The following is a 16,859-nucleotide window of genomic DNA, read 5'->3' as shown; positions in this document are numbered from 1 at the left end:
ACTCATCTTTTGATACTCATGAGGTCCCAAACGCCGAATCATCCTACCGTTATGCTCAAGCTCTTACGGGCAAAGCCACGTTCAGATATCCCAAGCCGTTCTCCATAGTGTACGCTGGGGCGATCAGCTTCTGCAACAAGGCAATCGCCTCATTACCTCCCTTTCCATCAGAAGTCCTCTCATCCTCCCAGTACTGGTAAAGCTGCCACCACCAGCAATGCGTAACTCCATCAAGACCCTTGTACCCAGCAACACCATCTAATCCCACTCTTTTCGCCCAGGGCTTATCGACGATGTAGTGCAAACAAATCACCTCCTCATCTCTCCAGATATTCGGATGCCAGTATCGCATCGTCTTGATAGCGTTGTACTGCCATCCAAGCGCATACCACTTGTTCTCGAAAAAGAACGCGAGGAAGTCTTGGTCTGGAAACATAAACTCTGAAAGTTGAGGCGTCGTGTTGAAAACATTCAACATGCGATCCCAAAGACTCTGCGAAGGGTGGAAAATGAACATGCCGCCATTGAGCAGCTTATGCGGCGAAGGAGATGTCGCTGTAGGCTGCAAAGGCTCTTTAAGCGCCGTAGGATGCGAAAGTGGTGTATAAGCGCAATTCTCCGCCTTCCAATCCTCAGGCGCCCACGAGTCGGAATCAAGGTTACACACACAAACATGATTCGCCGCAAGCCAATCATCCGGCAACTGCTCCTCACACTCAAAAACAACATCCATGTTATCCAGCACCGCCATATCAGCGTCCAGATAGCAAACGGCATCATACTCGAAGAGCTCAAACACGCGCAGCTTGGTCCACGTATCAACAAAGCGCTCAGCTATGATCGTCATCTTGATGTTTTTGGGTGGCAGAAGATGGTCGCACTCGCGCAGGATCATGTTGCATTTTGGAGCCTCCAGCTCGAGAACCCTGCGGGCATTTTGGGGAAGGTTGGGCGTGTAGAGGACGACGAGTGGGTAAGATGAGTGGTTGCGCTGCAGGGTGTAGGCGAGGATGATGACGCCTGGCAGATACGAGTCGCGGGTGATGAGGGTTGCATAGGCGTTGTGCCTCTTCTTGGTGGTGTTTTCCATTTTGGTAGGAGCTGCAGATGTGAGATAAGATTGAGGGTGGTGAGAAAAGAGGGGAGAGGTTGAGGGATGAAGAGGGGGAAAAGAGATGATGAGGTTTCGTGCACGTCATTGAAATATGACAGGATTGTGTCATTATTTACCAGTGCTTATTTATCCCTTATAGTTTGAATCCTTCTCATTTTTGTTCCCAGTCTGTAATAAAATTCTACCTAGGCGAGGAAAAAGAAAAGAAAGTTCCCGTGGCTGCGCGACGAGACGTGGTCAAATGGTTGTACCTGGGCTGCATTGTGCCACGTTCAACCAACCGGTGAAGGAGGACCATTCCCTCCGCCGATGTAGCTATTCACTGGAGGAATTGAGTTTATTCTGAAACATTGCTCGATCAATGACGCTTTCAAGACCCATCCACTTGACAGGCCTCGTTTATCGCCAGGATCTACGATCTACTACGATAAGCAGTCCAGATCTCGGGAGCTAAAATAACGGTGAGATCCTGGTGTAACCTCGACGCAACACAACACCACACCGTACTTCTAGTTTTATCTCAAGCCTAGTAATTATCCACAGCTTGCACAATAGCACCCGCATCACCCTGGTCAAGATCATCCAGCGCCTTCATATCCTTCTCATCCAGCTCAAACCCGAATACATCCGCATTATCCCTGATGCGCTCCGGCGTATCGCTCTTGGGCAGGGGAATCCAGTTCTTCTGGAGACAGTAGCGGATGAGAACCTTGCTTGGTGTGACATTGTACTTGGATGCGATGCTGGTGAGGGTCTTGTCGTTGGCTTTTTGGTTACGCACGAGAGGAGCGTAGGCTTCTACTGCGATGTTGTTCTTTTCGCAGTATGACACTGCGTCTCTTTGCTGTAACCAAGGATGCAACTGTTTTGACGTTAGTACTTGTAAATGAGATGGAATTGTGAGACGTACTTCGATTTGGTTCACGTGAGGAGGCCAGACTTTGGCGAATTCCTTCAGTCCATCAATATGCTTGATGCCAAAGTTGCTCACGCCAATGCTCTTCGCCTTTCCCTCCTCATAAAGCCTCTCCAGAGCTTGCCACATCTCCTTCCTCTTCGCAGCACCAGGATTCGGGCTATGAATGAGAAACAGATCAACATAGCCGCTCTCAGGATCAAGCTTCTTGATACTCTCAACACATTTCGCATAGCTCAAATCGACAGATCCCGCAGCCTCGAGGATCTTGGTCGTAAGAAACACATCCTTTCTGTCAACGTTGGACTGTTGCACAGCTTTGCCCACCTCTGCCTCGTTACCGTAGTACTGCGCTGTGTCAATGTGGCGGTATCCAGCTTCCAAGGCAGTGAGGCATGAATTAACGCAGACTTCGGGAGGAGATAAATACACGCCGAAGCCCAGCTGGGGAATTTCGACGGAATTTGAGAGAGGGAGGGTATCAGACTGCGAGCGCTCCATGATTGAGATCGTGAGGAATGTGATAAGGTTCTGGTGTTGATTCAATTTTCGTAACCAAAAGAGGGGTAATGCAATTGACTTTCTTCTCTCTTTCCTTTTTACCGTTGTTTATTTTTGTTTCATGCGGAGCGCGTAAAGATCCAGTCATAATGGGCTTTGAGTGAATCGATGACGTTGTAATTCTGTGCTCCTCTTTTTTTGTGCTGTTGTGTCTCACAAGCATGAGTCGATGATGACATGAGTTGCTCGTGCAAGCAGGCGCAGCTTAAGCCACTGCAAGAGGGGTAACAACAGTGGCAGAGTCAATTCACGATAGAGTCACATCCAATCTCAATTATTATTGAACAAACGTGGTGGTTTATAATGGCGCCTGTTGAGCCGAATTATTTCGCTTGTACGCTTGGAGAAGCTGCGCAATTGAAACGCCAAGATGGATCAGCGAAGAAATGGAAGACGGTCCTGGAATTGATTGACGACCAGGCTGATAATATTCCTGATTCGCCAGCGCTTGGATTCGCGACGTTCAAACATTTAAAGTCAAGTCAAGGTTGTTTCCTTCAGCGATTATCTGGTCGCGTCGCTAACATTGACAGTGATACCATACTTCTTCACGTTTCGGAGTCTCTCAGAATCATCAAGACATGCCGCGCAAATATTATCGCACCATTTGCCTCCAGCAAAGGATCCTTCGCGGATGACCATTGGCCTTCTCTCTGCCAGCAGTACGGACTTTGTGTTGACATGGCTCGGCTTGATGCGCTTGGGATATACAGTGTTGCTTCTCGCGTAGGTCACTCCCCCGCTTCCATTGACACGGGCTGACTCTTGCAGACCTCAACTAGCACCGCCAGCAATCACACATCTATGCCAGACCCTGCAAATTACCCAAGTTCTAGTCGACGAGCTGTATGAGCACCGCGCTCGTGGCTTAAGCAATGAAATCAGCGTCGCAATGGTCCCAAGGTACCACCCAGAGGAATACGCAACACCCAAGTTCCAACAAGCAGACAATATCTCCGATACAGCATACATCTGCCACACATCAGGGACATCTTCAGGTCTTCCCAAGCCCATCCCCCAGACTCAATTCGGCGTCATGGGCGCGCTCTACAGCTTCCAAGGCAAAGACAAACCAGCTACCTTTTCCACTACGCCGCTCTACCATGGTGGCTTTCCGGATTGTTTGAGGGCTTGGACGAGTGGCGCGGCCATCTGGTTCTTTCCTGAGGGGCATGCGCCAATCACTGGGACTAATATTATGAAAGCGCTTGAGTATGCGAGGGCCAAGAGTCCAAGCCCCGTCAAGTACTTTTCGTCGGTACCGTATGTACTTCAGATGCTTTCTGAAGAATTTGGTGGACTCGAGATTCTGCAGTCGATGGATCTTGTAGGTGTTGGCGGCGCAGCCCTTCCTCCTGCGGTAGGTGATAGGCTTGTTGAAGCGGATGTGAATCTTTTGTCGCGAATGGGAAGCGCGGAATGTGGATTTCTGATGTCTTCGCATCGAGACTACGCAAGCGATAAGGAGTGGCAATTCCTCAGACCGATCGATGACCCGAAGTTACTCGAGTTCGAGCCTCGCGACAATGGTCTTTCAGAACTTGTTGTCAAGCCAGATTGGCCATTCCTTATCAAGACGAATCGTGAGGATGGATCATACGCTACGTCCGATCTTTTCGAGCCGCATTCCACGATCAAGAATGCTTGGCGGTATCATAGTAGGGCCGATGCACAAATCACTCTCGCGAACGGAAAGAAGTTCGATCCTTCACCTGTGGAGGGGAGTATACTTGCGTCGTCAAAGTTACTCCAGGATGTTCTAATCTTTGGCGGAGGAAGAGAGTACTCTGGCGCTCTATTGTTCCCCTCGTCAAACGAGGTTAGCGAGCAAGAAGTCATCGATGCAGTTTGGCCACACATCGATAAAATGAACAACGAGAGCCAGAGCCATGCTCGGATCACCAAGGCAATGCTTGTAGTTGTCCCTGTGAAGGAAGGTGAGAAGGCACTGGAGAAGAGTAGCAAGGGGACCATCCTTCGAAGACAAGCAGAAGAGCGATATGAGAAGGAGATTGAGGGAGCCTATGCAAGAGGCTCTTCATCTAAAGAGGTATCGGATGACGAGCTTTCGCAAACGGTGCGATATTGTTTCCACCAGGTCCTGGGACGGGATGTAGAGCCTGATCAGGATTTGTACCGACAGGGCGTCGATTCGATTGCCTGCATTCAAATCCGGAAGTTGCTTGAGCGAGCTTGTCTATCGCCCCGGAACGAGCCACTGCCCTTGAACGTTATCTACGACCAGGGCACTGTCAACGCGCTTGTCGAATACCTCCACTGTGTGAGAAAGGGACACCACCACCGCGGCAGTAACTCCAAAGATTCAGATCTTCAAGCGATGAAAGATCTCGCTAATAAGTACACCGATTTTGGAAATGTCAAGAAGGCTTCACGCAGCACAGGGAAGAGCGTCCTTTTAACCGGAGCCACCGGCTTCCTCGGCACGCATATCCTCGAAATTCTCCGACAAGACTCCAAAGTCGACAGAGTTTATTGTCTTTTACGTGCAGACGACGCGGCTATGGCGCAAAAGCGAGTCTCTGAAGCTTTGAGTAGTCGCGGCTTGCAAGCTCTTAATCAAGAAAATAGCAACGTCATAGTCCTTTGCCTACCATGTAACCTCACTGAGCCCAATCTGGGTCTCTCCGACATGGACCGGCAAGCTATTATGGAAAACGTCGGAACGATCATCCACTCTGCTTGGGCAGTGAACTTCAGTCTTCGTCTCCCTTCCTTTGAAGACCAAATCGTTAGTACACGAAACCTCGCTGCGCTTGCCGCTGAATCCGGTGCGCGTTTTGTCTTCGTTAGTTCTATCGCAGCAGTGAGCGACTCCAAGCGCAAACCTATTCCTGAGGAACTGCCGCAGGATCCTAGCGAAGCTTCTCCGTTGGGCTACTCGCGCTCGAAGTGGGTAGCTGAGCAGGTCTGTGCTGGTCTAGGTGGTGCATCGATTGTTCGTGTGGGCCAGCTTTGCAGCAATGGGTCGGGTGTATGGAACGCCACAGAGGCATATCCCCTGTTACTATCGACCGCAAAGATAACGGGATGTTTGCCCAATATCCCTGGCGAGCCGCTTAATTGGCTTCCTGTGGAACAAGCCGCTCAAGCCGTCATTGAAATCTCACGCTCAACAGACGATGCTTCTTCGACGCCAGTCTACCACGTTCTCAATCCTCACACGACACCAACATGGACAGAAATGCTAGACTGGCTATCCTCCAGCATCGGAACACCAGAGTTCGAAAGGGTTTCACCTCGGGATTGGATCAAACGTTTGGAGAAGGCGCTTGGTGAGAGGAGCATTAATCATCCTGCACAGGCGCTTCTGGGGCTGTGGAAGGAGTCTTATGGGCTTTTGATGGAGGAAGATGTTGAGTTGAAGAAGAGTGGTGATGACAGCCCGTTTGATGTCAAGAAGACAAGCGAGGTTTCGGGTACAATTAAGGATGTTCAGCCGTTGGATCGGGAACGGCTGTTACAGACTTGGAAGTGGGTTAATGAGACCATCAAGGGATAGGAGTATCGTTAGAAGGGTACATAGCGATATGGAATCATTTAGCATGCCGTCTCGAAACTCCTTGCTGGTGAACCACGCCCATGCTCTGATTGGGCGAGAGGCTAGAAGTGGATCTCGTCGGCGACTTTTCTCTCTCCTCATTTGCTAGACCCCGGCCACTGGACAATCCTCCATTAAGTCTCCGACCCGTCCTCTTTACCTCCTCGAAACTCCTTCATCTCTTCCAACGCCATCCAAATCTCACTATAATTGACTTGAAACTCTCCGCTCATTTAGCTTCTCAAAATGACCAGCTCTCAAACTAGTGCCCCTCTTACTCGCGCTGCACAACGCTCCGCTTGTGACGCATGCCGTACGTTGCCAAGCTCTCCACTGTGTACTATCGCAAGACTGATCTGTTTCTAGGGCAAAGGAAGTGCAAGTGCAATGGCGAAAGGCCGACCTGTGCGAGATGTGCTTTCCATGGTCTTCAGTGTGTTTACTCTGTCAAGCAGCGCATGGGTCGGCCTTCGAAGCGGAGGTTGACACCTCCTTTGACTCCGACGCAGAGCAGCCCGCGTGATCAACAGGATCTAGGCAGTCCAGTTGCTGACTCCGGTACTCCATCTTTATTCTCTCCTATATCCATTAGCGGACTGGATACTTTCAACATTGATCCTTTGCTGGGCTTGTCACTTGCTGCAAGTATCAATCCCGGCTTACAGACCGAACAACAGTCTTTGCCATCAGAACACTCCATAGACGTCATCTCGACGCCTATCTCCAATACAGAACGCACAGACACAGCCAATAGCACAGATATCGGTTCATCAGAATCTCCATCATGTTCCTGTCTAGCAACATTTTACCTCACCATGGACGATCTCTGCAAAAACACGGACCTTGTCTTCCCATCCGGTCTCATGTTTCTGCGCAGGACGCTCAGCACAGTGAGCCAGCTAGCACATTGTCAAACGTGTCCAACGCAGTATCTTTCTTCTATGCAGAACATACAACTATTGGGTACACTTCTCATGTCGATAGCCAGGCAATATGGAGTAGTACTCGAGTCCATCACCAAGGAGAGTGATCTCATGTCGGGGGGAAATCAGCCGATGTACATTCAATTTGGACCTTTTGTGGAAGATTCTGCTTCTGCCTTTTCATTTCAGACCAGTCCTTCTGAATGGGCTGCGCTAGCCAGGAGAGCTGTCAAACAGGAAGTTTACGGGAGTGACGACAAAGAAGACTCTCTATGGGGTCTCATCCATCTCTTGGAACGGCGACAGGTGAAATGGCATGCCTTGCCACCTAAGCCAGATTGCCCGTACAGGCGTTTGACAGATAAGGAGCCTTTATGTATGAAGATCTTGCAAGGAGCGAAGACGTTTCTTGGGACACTCGGGCTGAGTCCCTAGGATTCATGAGGATTTAAATCTCACCCTATCAGCACAGAGAGAGGCCACTTGATTTTGTAAGTTAATAAGCGCTAGCATTTGCTTTAAGGCGATATCTGGAATCCTTCTGTTGAGTGCTGGTAATCTTACATCATCACGTCCGACCACTTCGGTCTTTAGTTTCAGTACAATATAGCCTAAGAATTTAGAGGATCACCAAATAGCCAATTACTCCCGAGAAGGAACTGTTTCGGGTGGCGCAGTCATCCCTTTACCCTGGGTCTAACGAGTTGTCTCTGCTCATCTCCATTCTCTTATATACCACATTGGCCCCCGACTTTTGCTTCATGTTGTGATAAATCTCCAAATTTCCCCAGTCCTCGAAATCCTGTCCTGCAGCCATGCCTCATGCAGTTTCCAGTACTCGGGGCCTCGACCCTCATTTCCTCCGCAACGCGCTTGATGTCTTGATCATAGGAGCAGGACCCGCTGGTCTGTCAGCAGCTCTGGCTTTGGGTCGTGCACGACGTAGTGCAGCTGTCTTCGGTTCTTTCGAACGCTCTGGTTCACAAGGTCGTGACATAGAGAATCTGACGTCACTGCATACCCATATGATCACCGAGTTAAACACCAAGTACAGAACGGTCTCATTCATCAGTACCGCAGCGAAGTCTGTTCGTGAGCAAGGCATGGTGTTCGAAGTGGAGGACATTACGGGTCGATGTTGGAAGGGCCGAAAGGTAATATTGGCTACGGGTAGTCATGAGATTTTCCCCAACATACTGGGTTATAAAGAGCTAAGGGGTACAAATATGTAAGTACATCTAAAGCCTTTGTGAGAGTTGGAATTAACAAAACCCAGTTTGGATTTTTCTCAATGCCCCGAGTTCGAGGATTTAACCTTATCTCATGCCGCTACTTTGATCACCTCGAGCGACCCAGAGTCCATCGACTCGGCCATTCTCTCTGCTCATCTAGCCCGTCAACACTTCTCAGACATCACGCTTCTTACCAACGGCATGATTCATCTTGAGCAACATCCTCAAGTCATCGCCGCTGTCAAGCGAGGCTTCAAGATCAACAACAGGCCCATACAATCGTTCACCAAATCAGACGCAGAGTCATCCGTAAACGTTGAGTTCGACGACGGCACAAAGGCTTCATACAGCTTTATAGCTCATAAACCTCGATCAGCCGTCACGGGGCCTTTTTCGGAGCAGCTTGATCTTGAGATGACATCGGCAGGCCGGATACTGGTTGAGGGCGATTACAATGAGACGAATGTGCGTGGTGTTTTTGCTGCTGGCAGCTGTGCTTCTGTTATTGATAGTGAAGCAGTGGAATTGAGTAGCGGACTATCAGCTGGTATTGGAGCTAATTTTCAGATTGTTGAGGATGATGTCGGCTTCTGATTGTTTGGATTGAGGATTCCAAATTTGTCTGATGTGAGTGTGGAGTTAGAATGACACATCTTGGAAGTCGTACGAGATGCGGCTTGCGGGGACTTTTTTGATCGCCGAAGGTATAACATGATAATTGATAAACCACTCAGATGGAAAACGTTTTCGTTTGTTCTAGATATTTTTGACAGAGGAATATCATCAGATTAACTCGCGATAGCTTTGCACAAGCAAGATCGCAGTTTTTTTATGGAGTCTGTCTGCAGGGTAACGAGCACACAATATTATGTCTGTCTTGCCATAAAACAATTAGCAATCATTCTTCCTCTCAATAAATTTCTAGGTGTAGTCAATAGCATTATCCCACATTTGAAGTTTCTTAATGGTTGTAAAAATTGTTGTAGTTTTGATCTTTGATGTCATTTTCCTCCACCATGATAACTATTGATCCCGCAAAAGTCCACTACTCACACTGGAAACACAAAACTTTGACAGCAGAGTCACTGCATCGTGTAATAGAAGTATATCATCAAACGGCGATTGAGCATCACAGGCCTCTCGGTAAATATTATATGTAGCTTATTCGACCTTTGATACCGGCAGTCGCCGTTTGTGATTCGATTCTGGGCCATCGGGCTTCAAATTCGGGCCATCGGCGGTAACAACAATCATCCCTGAATCACGCAATTGAGACTTATCCACACTCGGTAAGCTTCCGTCCCGGACAAAGAATGATCCGCCCAATATTGACCCTGATACAGTAAAGCGGCATGCACCAGTGGGTACGTACAGTACGTCACTTTCATTGTACTTTTTCTGGCCTCATCTTATTCTTTGAGCTTTTTTATTGCATTTGACTTTGTTTTCTGTAAAAGTTCAAGTTTTCAAGATGCTTTCAAGTCGCGTGTCAATGGCTGCCCGCTCTGCGGTCTTCAGCCAAAGCCGTCGGGGCCTTGCCACCGCTGCTGCCGTCGCCTCCGGAACAAGGAGCCACAAGGTCGTTGTTATTGGAGGAGGTTCTGCTGGTCTCGCTATCAGCCATCAACTTCTCCGAACCGGCCGTTTCACCCACGATGACATCGCTGTTGTCGACCCTGCTCAGCACCACCACTACCAGCCTGGATGGACTCTTGTCGGTGCTGGTCTCAAGACCAAGGAGGAGTTGAAGATGAACATGCCTGAGCTCATCGACCCCAAGATCAAGTTCTACAACGTCAGCGTCAACGGTCTTACTCCTGAGGATAACGCTATTACTCTTGGAACTGGCGACAAGGTTAACTACGAGCATCTTGTTGTTGCTCCTGGTATCAAGATCAACTACGGCAGTGTCAAGGGTCTTACTGAGGCTCTTGCTGAGAAGAGCGGTCCCGTCTCATCTATCTACGGTTACGACCACTGCGACAAGGTCTTCCCCAACATTCAGCGTCTCCAGAAGGGTAACGCCATCTTCACCCAGCCCGCCGGTGTGATCAAGTGCGCTGGTGCTCCTCAGAAGTCTATGTGGCTCGCCCTCGACCACTGGAAGCAGACCGGTCTCTACGACCCCACCAACCCTTCCGCCTCTCCCATCAAGATCAGCTTCGCCACCGGTCTGCCCGTCATGTTCGGTGTTCCCAAGTACAGCGCCGCGCTCGAGAAGATGCGCCAAGAGCGTGGTGTCGAGGGTCTTTTCCAGCACGACCTCGTCGAGATCAACGGCGACAAGGCCATCTTTGCTCGTCCTGAGGGCCAGGAGAAGGTTACCAAGCAGTTCGACTTCCTTCACGTCGTTCCCAAGATGGGACCTCACGATTTCGTCAAGAGCAGTGCTCTTGCTAACGAGGCTGGTTACGTTGATGTCAACGACAACACCCTCCGCCACAACAAGTTCGCCAACGTCTGGTCCGCCGGTGACGCCTCCAGCCTTCCCACCTCCAAGACCGCCGCCGCTGTTACATCCGAGGCTCCCGTTCTTGTCAGCAACCTCCTCCGCGCCATGGACGGCCAAGAACCCGAGCCCGCCTACGACGGCTACACCTCATGCCCTCTCCTGACTGAGTACGGCAAGGTAATGCTCGCCGAATTCAAGTACGGTGGTGTTCCCAAGGAGACTTTCGGCGAGATTTTGGGCATTGACCAGGCTATTCCTCGACGATCATTCTACCACTTGAAGAAGGACTTCTTTCCCTGGGTGTACAAGAACTACATGGTCAAGGGAACATGGGGAGGACCTAAGGGTTGGTTGAAATAGATGTTTAAAATTGGATGAGCTTCATGTACGTTAGGAGTAAAAACATAGATGGGGAGGTATCAGAGCATTGTATACCCACGGAAGAAGCGAGATAAAAGGATAAATTGATGATTTTGGTCATAACCATCTGGCATGACGCTTGCTCGAAGTCTTGGTGAAGTCTGTCTTGCATCACCGTCGACTGATTTCTTGCAAACCCTTTCCTACGGCTTATCAAGTGGATATGCTTTCCTGGTGACAAGTTTTATCTAAGTTCTCGGTGCAGGCGCAATCAAGTGGATATGCAAGTGAACTAAAGCTTAAGAATGTACTCAGAATAATGCAAGGCTGCATGAGAAAAAGTCTTTCGGTGACCGGGATCTCGGGGGAAGCTGAAGCTAACTCAGAGAGATGCAGCTTGATTAGCATTCGACTTTCATGTGCATTCTCTGGAGTATGATACGTCACACAAAGACATGGAAGCACTAGCTGCGAAGTAACAATTTATCACGGGTACAAAGTCTTAGGTACCGAATGTGCATCGTTTCCATTGATGTTTAAGTAAGATTCGCATAATGCAAGGTTTTTCAAGATTATATGATCCCTTCGCCTATGAACCTTGGTGTCATGAGTCAAAGTTTTCCATGAAGGAGAAGTATAAATAAAACCTCCAAGTTCCTGGGGAAGACCTCTAGACTTCTACATCGTCGTACTCTCACAGTTCCATCACAAACAAATCTATACATCATCCCAACAGACATTCCATCCACCATCCATCATCATGGACGAAGCATCTCGCCTGATTATAGAGGTATTCGAACGGGAACTTCAATGGCGCAGCGCCGATCGCTGGAGGCCACCCCCTCCTGTTGTATTTCAATCCCCCCTCGAGAAATACGACGAGGGTCTCAGGTTTCTCGAGAAACTGATCATCTTTGAAAAACAGCGGCACGATTTTCAAGAACGCTGCAGGGCCCGCAGGGCAGCAGCTCGCGCCCGTCGATCCACCGAGACACCCGTCGCAAATCTCGTCGAGCAGCTATTCATCGAGAATCCGCCCCCATCGCCCCAAGAGGAACACGAAGCCCAAGTATCTTCTTGGCACGAAAAAAGAGAATGGAAATTGTGGTTTCGAGCCACCCAGTTGCGATTTCGCATGCAGGATCTTGATACTGAGTACAAGCGCAGCTTGAAGTTTTGTATCATCTGGAGGAAGCACTCCCGGGTCTGTCAGAAGCTACGCAAGCAGGGAAATCTCGCCGACCTTGAGGAGGCTGAAAAGTTCAAGCAAAAGAGGTGGTATTTGTTAAAGGCGGCGATGCGGTCTGTGAACAGCACGCAGGGTGACTTGAGCATGGACACGGAGTTGTCTGACTAATCGGTGTTCATGTTCTCGGATTTGAGCTTCGCGGATTGGCTACGAAGAAGTGATGGTCTCTATGTGCGCCAGAATAAAGTAGCCTAATTGCTAGTCTAAGATTACCAAATTCCATATTTCCTCTCTTATATCACCGCGGCCAATTGTTCTCACCGTGACGTTACGCTATTCCCGAGCCCCGCTTATCCGCCATACTCAAGAAGCGGCATGATCATCAACACCTCGGCAGCACCCTCTTCCTTCCCTTTTGCTTTTACCTTTTCTCATTTCTCATCAACTTCACGATGACTCTCAATATATCACTCATTTTTCTTCCTGTCGTCGCTCTCGCTTTCATCACACACCTCCTTCTTCGCGCGCTCTTCTCCCCGCTTCGTCACGTCCCAGGACCGTTCCTGGCTCGCTTCACGGATTCATGGTATTTCTGGAACGTCCGGAAAGGGTCGTTCGAGAATGTGAATCTTGATCTGTACAAGAAATATGGTATGGTTCCTTTCAAAATACATAATTTCCAGCTCTGAGTTTCGTTGCTAGGACCCATTGTTCGTTATGGACCAAACCGCTACAGCGTCAACGACCCTGAAGCTGCAAAAGTGATCTACGGTCTCGGCAACCACTTTCCCAAGTCATCATGGTACACTACTTGGGCGAGCCCCGGAAAATGGGCCATATTCAGCGATCAGTCAATTAAGCGTCATTCACAGAATCGAAAACTGTACCAAGCGACCTACGCCATGTCTTCTCTTGTGCACTATGAACCTTTCGTTGACGAATGTGCCGATCTTTTTACGCAGCGCCTCTCGGAAATGTCCACGTCGGGCTCTAGCTTACCTGTGGATATGAGACATTGGTTCCAGTGCTATGCTTTCGATGTCATCGGGCTGATCACTTATGCGAAAAGACTCGGCTTTTTGGATCGTGGAGATGATATCCGCGGAGTCATTCGGGCTTTGGAAGATCATCTCGGCTACGCGACACTTTGTGGCATATTCCCCAGCCTTCATCAATATCTGTTCCCGATCAGGAACTATTTAGCGGGAAACAAAGGCACAGGAAGAGCTTATGTGCTTAACTTCACCAACGAGCGGATTCGAGAGGCTCAGACATCCCCGAAGCCTGTCGCGGCGGAAAGCGAAGTCACAATGGAAGATTTCCTTACCAAGTTCCTGGCCAAGAATGCAGCCGACCCACAGGTGTTCACACAATATCACGTTCTCATGGGATGTACTTCGAACATGGTTGCTGGCTCTGATACAACTGCCATCAGCCTTTCGGCTGTTCTTTACTACCTGCTCAAGAATCCCGGCTGTTTGAACAAACTTAGAACAGACATCGACGAGATGGCGTCGCGGGGAGAGCTTTCAAAGTCCCCAACGTTCAAAGAGAGCCAGCAGATGGCTTACCTCCAGGCTGTGATCAAGGAAGCCTTGCGAATGCATCCAGCTACGGGCTTGCCGCTTGAGCGAGTTGTACCCGACGGCGGCGCGGAGATTTGTGGTAGATTCTTTCCCGAAGGCGTAAGTTGATCACTTGAAGAACGGCGTGGCATAACTAATGACGGACAGACTATCGTCGGCATCAACTGCTGGGTGGCACACAGAAACATAGATGTTTTCGGCCAAGATGCGGCTGTGTTCAACCCCGATAGATGGCTCACAACGGACACTGAGAAGCTTTCTGCAATGAACCGTTATTATATGCCTGTAGGTCATTCATCCACACAACATACCATGTCCGCTGCTGACCACTACATCGAAGTTCGGACTCGGCTCACGAACCTGTATCGGCCGTCACGTATCCATGCTCGAGATGTCCAAGCTCATTCCGCGCATCATCCGCGACTTTGACTTCGAACTCGATGAGTCACTTCAGCGAGACGATTGGCATACGAACAATTACTGGTTCGTCAAGCCGTTGGACTTTCAAGTACGCGTTGCAATTCGCCAGTCAGAAAAGGTAGCTCAGGATGAATCATGAGCACAGTAGTTATATAAACGAGTTTTAAATTTCCTAAATGCTTATAATTGACAAGGGTATAATGTTTCAAGTTTCCCTCACGCCAAAAGCACGCCTCCAAAACATAACAATCTGTGACAAAATAAAAACCCAGAAACTCCAACGCCAGAGGTATTTGGGCTTGTTGGAAGTCTCGTTCCCAAGACTCTACAGTCCAAATCAACACATTGAACAACCACGGATGCAAAAGTCAGGTTGAAATAGACACGGATTTGAAGCTGAAATTGGTATCCGTGGTTATTTAATTGTGTTGATTTGAACTGCACGCTTGAGAAATAGACCTCCAAAAAGCTCAACAGAAAAAAAGCAAAATAGACCGTGGTTCTTCAATGGGTCATGTTGTAGGTGGGAAGGGTATCAAAAAGATCTTGGTTTGCTTGCACCTGTTCCTGAATGAACTGTTAGCTTCGTCATATCACAGTCTCGTGATAGTACGACTCACATAAGTTGGTACGTGGTTGACTCCAGTCTCACCCTCACCCTCAACAGCAATCTGAACCGGCATCCGCAGTGTAAAGCTCGAACCATGAGCCCTCGAAGCAAGAATAATCTCGAGTGTGTACGTTCTGCTGATAAGACAAGAGTGAAACGTCGGTAGCAGGATCTTATTATCCGGGCTTGGCAGCGTAATGGAGATGGGTAATGTGGCTGTATGTCTTGGCGCCTCGGTCTTGATGATATCACTGCTCTTGGAACCTCGTCGGGGAACATTTCGCGGTGGCTCGTCGCCTACTTCTGAGTACTCTGAGCCACGACGGGATACTGGCGGTGAAGGTGTTGATGATGAGTTGAGTCGCCAGTTTGGCTTGGGGCATGTGACTGTTGCATTCTCATCGAGGACGAAACTTAGGATGGGGTTTGGCATCACGCTGGGGAAGCTGTGCTGGTCGGGAAGAAAGCTTAGATGGCCTGTGGAGTAATATGTGGATGCCTTGATAGAAGCTGACTTTGCGTAGATCTCTGGTGGCTCTTTGTTGCCGTTGGGCCAGAACTCGAGATCGATGTTCAATGAGATATCGGACGGTTGTAATTTGTCTGTTGTGATGGTGACGGGATCGGGCTGTAAAGTCGAGGCTCTGATGAAACCCAACTTGGAAGAAAGGATGTCTTTTCGGATGGTCTTCTCTTGGGAGAGTACATAACGCGGGTTGCCGGGGACGATATGCAGTGGAGGTTGCTCTGGAAGGAAAGGCATCACTTTGACAGGATGTGTTCTCTCCAAAGTCAACGACTTACCCCTGCCAGTCATGAATGACCCTCGCGCCTCGACGCCATAGGTGATATTGACGGTATGCACAGCCATATCATCATGCTCCCACGCCGGTCCCACCGTCGGCGGCAACTGCAAGTGTCGTTCCCGAATTATAGCATTGCGATGCCTACAAGCCGCACTAGGAAGCTGATACGGAATGACGAAGGAAAAGGGTACTTGATAAGTAAACCCAGCCTGCAACACACCATCTTCCGGCAAAGCACTTTCAGGAATTGGCATTCTTAGAAGGAGGAACTTGTGAGCAGACTTGGGCATGGAACCTTGATGCAGCATCTGCACGATGGTCGACGCCGAGCCAGAAAAGACAATGTCAAAGGCATCGACGGTGAGGTTTGCTTGTGGTGAAAGAGAGACGGAACCAGTGATGGTTGAGCCTGATGTGTAGATCTTGGCTTCAAAGTGTCTATCGATGGAAACGTCGAGAGGACATTCTGACTTGCGCCGTGTAGGAACCCAGCTTCCTCTGCGTTTGGGTTCAGCGGCTACAGAGATATTGGGAGTAGTGTTGAATAGAACTTGAGCGGCAGACATTGTGACTGAACAAATTCGGTAATATCAAGAACAATCAGTGGTATCAATATAATGTAAAGAGTCTACAGCATGATTGGATTGGATTATGAAGAGAAAAGAAAGAGCATGCAACCTGATACTTGAAAGCTGACGATTTCACTTCCGCCACAAGTGACAGACACAACAGCCCAACACATGACCCTTTATCTCAGCCAAGGCTCAAGGTTGCATTGATTGGCTGTCTTGGCCGACGCAGCGCCCTGGTCGTGCATTTGGGTTTTGTCTAATTGGTTAGTTAAAAACCGACACACCAGAACTCATTTCTACGCCCTGGACTTGACATTGCCGAATACCCTTTTTTTCTGTCAACGATCTGCAGCTTATCAATCCATGTCACGTCTTTGATTACAAAATGACAGTTCTTCAATATCGATAATGAATGATGGGGAGTTGAGGGTTTTGAAATGCTGGAGGTATCTGGGTGCGACACACTACGGAAGCCAAGAGTTAGCAGTAAGCCACCTATCATTTCAATGAGGGGTATCCTGATCACAGGCCATCAACCAGCGAATTACCTACCAAAGCC

General features: G+C 49.1%; 7 protein-coding genes across 7 annotated transcripts; 5 read left to right on the top strand and 2 right to left on the bottom strand.

Moving 5' to 3' along the window:
- Positions 1-55: 55 nt before the first annotated feature.
- B0J16DRAFT_364627 (NADP-dependent oxidoreductase domain-containing protein) lies at positions 56-2,531 on the bottom strand (the record flags this gene model as incomplete). Its single annotated transcript, XM_046129953.1, has 3 exons — positions 56-1,072; positions 1,656-1,976; positions 2,025-2,531. The coding sequence occupies 3 exons, from the start codon at positions 2,529-2,531 to the stop codon at positions 56-58; spliced, it is 1,845 nt and encodes a 614-aa protein (XP_045978705.1).
- Positions 2,532-3,483: 952 nt separating this feature from the next.
- B0J16DRAFT_309792 (male sterility protein-domain-containing protein) lies at positions 3,484-6,153 on the top strand (the record flags this gene model as incomplete). The annotated part of the gene is made up of 1 exon (XM_046124932.1): positions 3,484-6,153. One exon carries the CDS (start codon positions 3,484-3,486, stop codon positions 6,109-6,111), a length of 2,628 nt encoding a protein of 875 aa, XP_045978704.1. The 3' UTR covers positions 6,112-6,153.
- Positions 6,154-6,396: 243 nt separating this feature from the next.
- Positions 6,397-7,629, top strand: B0J16DRAFT_404004 (uncharacterized protein; the record flags this gene model as incomplete). The annotated part of the gene is made up of 2 exons (XM_046132760.1): positions 6,397-6,463; positions 6,517-7,629. 2 exons carry the CDS (start codon positions 6,397-6,399, stop codon positions 7,506-7,508), a joined length of 1,059 nt encoding a protein of 352 aa, XP_045978703.1. The 3' UTR covers positions 7,509-7,629.
- Positions 7,630-7,888: 259 nt separating this feature from the next.
- On the top strand, positions 7,889-9,062 carry B0J16DRAFT_404002 (uncharacterized protein; the record flags this gene model as incomplete). The annotated part of the gene is made up of 2 exons (XM_046132759.1): positions 7,889-8,301; positions 8,350-9,062. 2 exons carry the CDS (start codon positions 7,889-7,891, stop codon positions 8,897-8,899), a joined length of 963 nt encoding a protein of 320 aa, XP_045978702.1. The 3' UTR covers positions 8,900-9,062.
- A 648-nt stretch (positions 9,063-9,710) lies between these two features.
- Positions 9,711-11,249, top strand: B0J16DRAFT_292090 (uncharacterized protein). The gene has a single exon (XM_046124313.1). The coding sequence runs from the start codon at positions 9,777-9,779 to the stop codon at positions 11,115-11,117; it is 1,341 nt and encodes a 446-aa protein (XP_045978701.1). The 5' UTR covers positions 9,711-9,776; the 3' UTR covers positions 11,118-11,249.
- A 1,373-nt stretch (positions 11,250-12,622) lies between these two features.
- On the top strand, positions 12,623-14,509 carry B0J16DRAFT_292088 (cytochrome P450). The gene is made up of 4 exons (XM_046124311.1): positions 12,623-12,957; positions 13,009-13,991; positions 14,040-14,177; positions 14,233-14,509. The coding sequence occupies exons 1-4, from the start codon at positions 12,759-12,761 to the stop codon at positions 14,449-14,451; spliced, it is 1,539 nt and encodes a 512-aa protein (XP_045978700.1). The 5' UTR covers positions 12,623-12,758; the 3' UTR covers positions 14,452-14,509.
- A 243-nt stretch (positions 14,510-14,752) lies between these two features.
- On the bottom strand, positions 14,753-16,678 carry B0J16DRAFT_181548 (uncharacterized protein). The gene is made up of 2 exons (XM_046122613.1): positions 14,933-16,678; positions 14,753-14,879 (listed from the first exon to the last, which is right to left on the bottom strand). The coding sequence occupies exons 1-2, from the start codon at positions 16,292-16,294 to the stop codon at positions 14,817-14,819; spliced, it is 1,425 nt and encodes a 474-aa protein (XP_045978699.1). The 5' UTR covers positions 16,295-16,678; the 3' UTR covers positions 14,753-14,816.
- Positions 16,679-16,859: the final 181 nt, after the last annotated feature.

Source organism: Fusarium flagelliforme (genome assembly GCF_020744385.1).
Source record: "Fusarium flagelliforme strain FIESC 12 MPI-CAGE-AA-0113 chromosome Unknown B0J16scaffold_7, whole genome shotgun sequence".
NCBI classification, from domain to species: Eukaryota; Fungi; Ascomycota; class Sordariomycetes; order Hypocreales; family Nectriaceae; genus Fusarium; species Fusarium flagelliforme.
The sequence above is the reverse complement of the archived record's forward strand: the minus strand, read 5'-3'. Positions and strand labels throughout refer to the sequence as shown.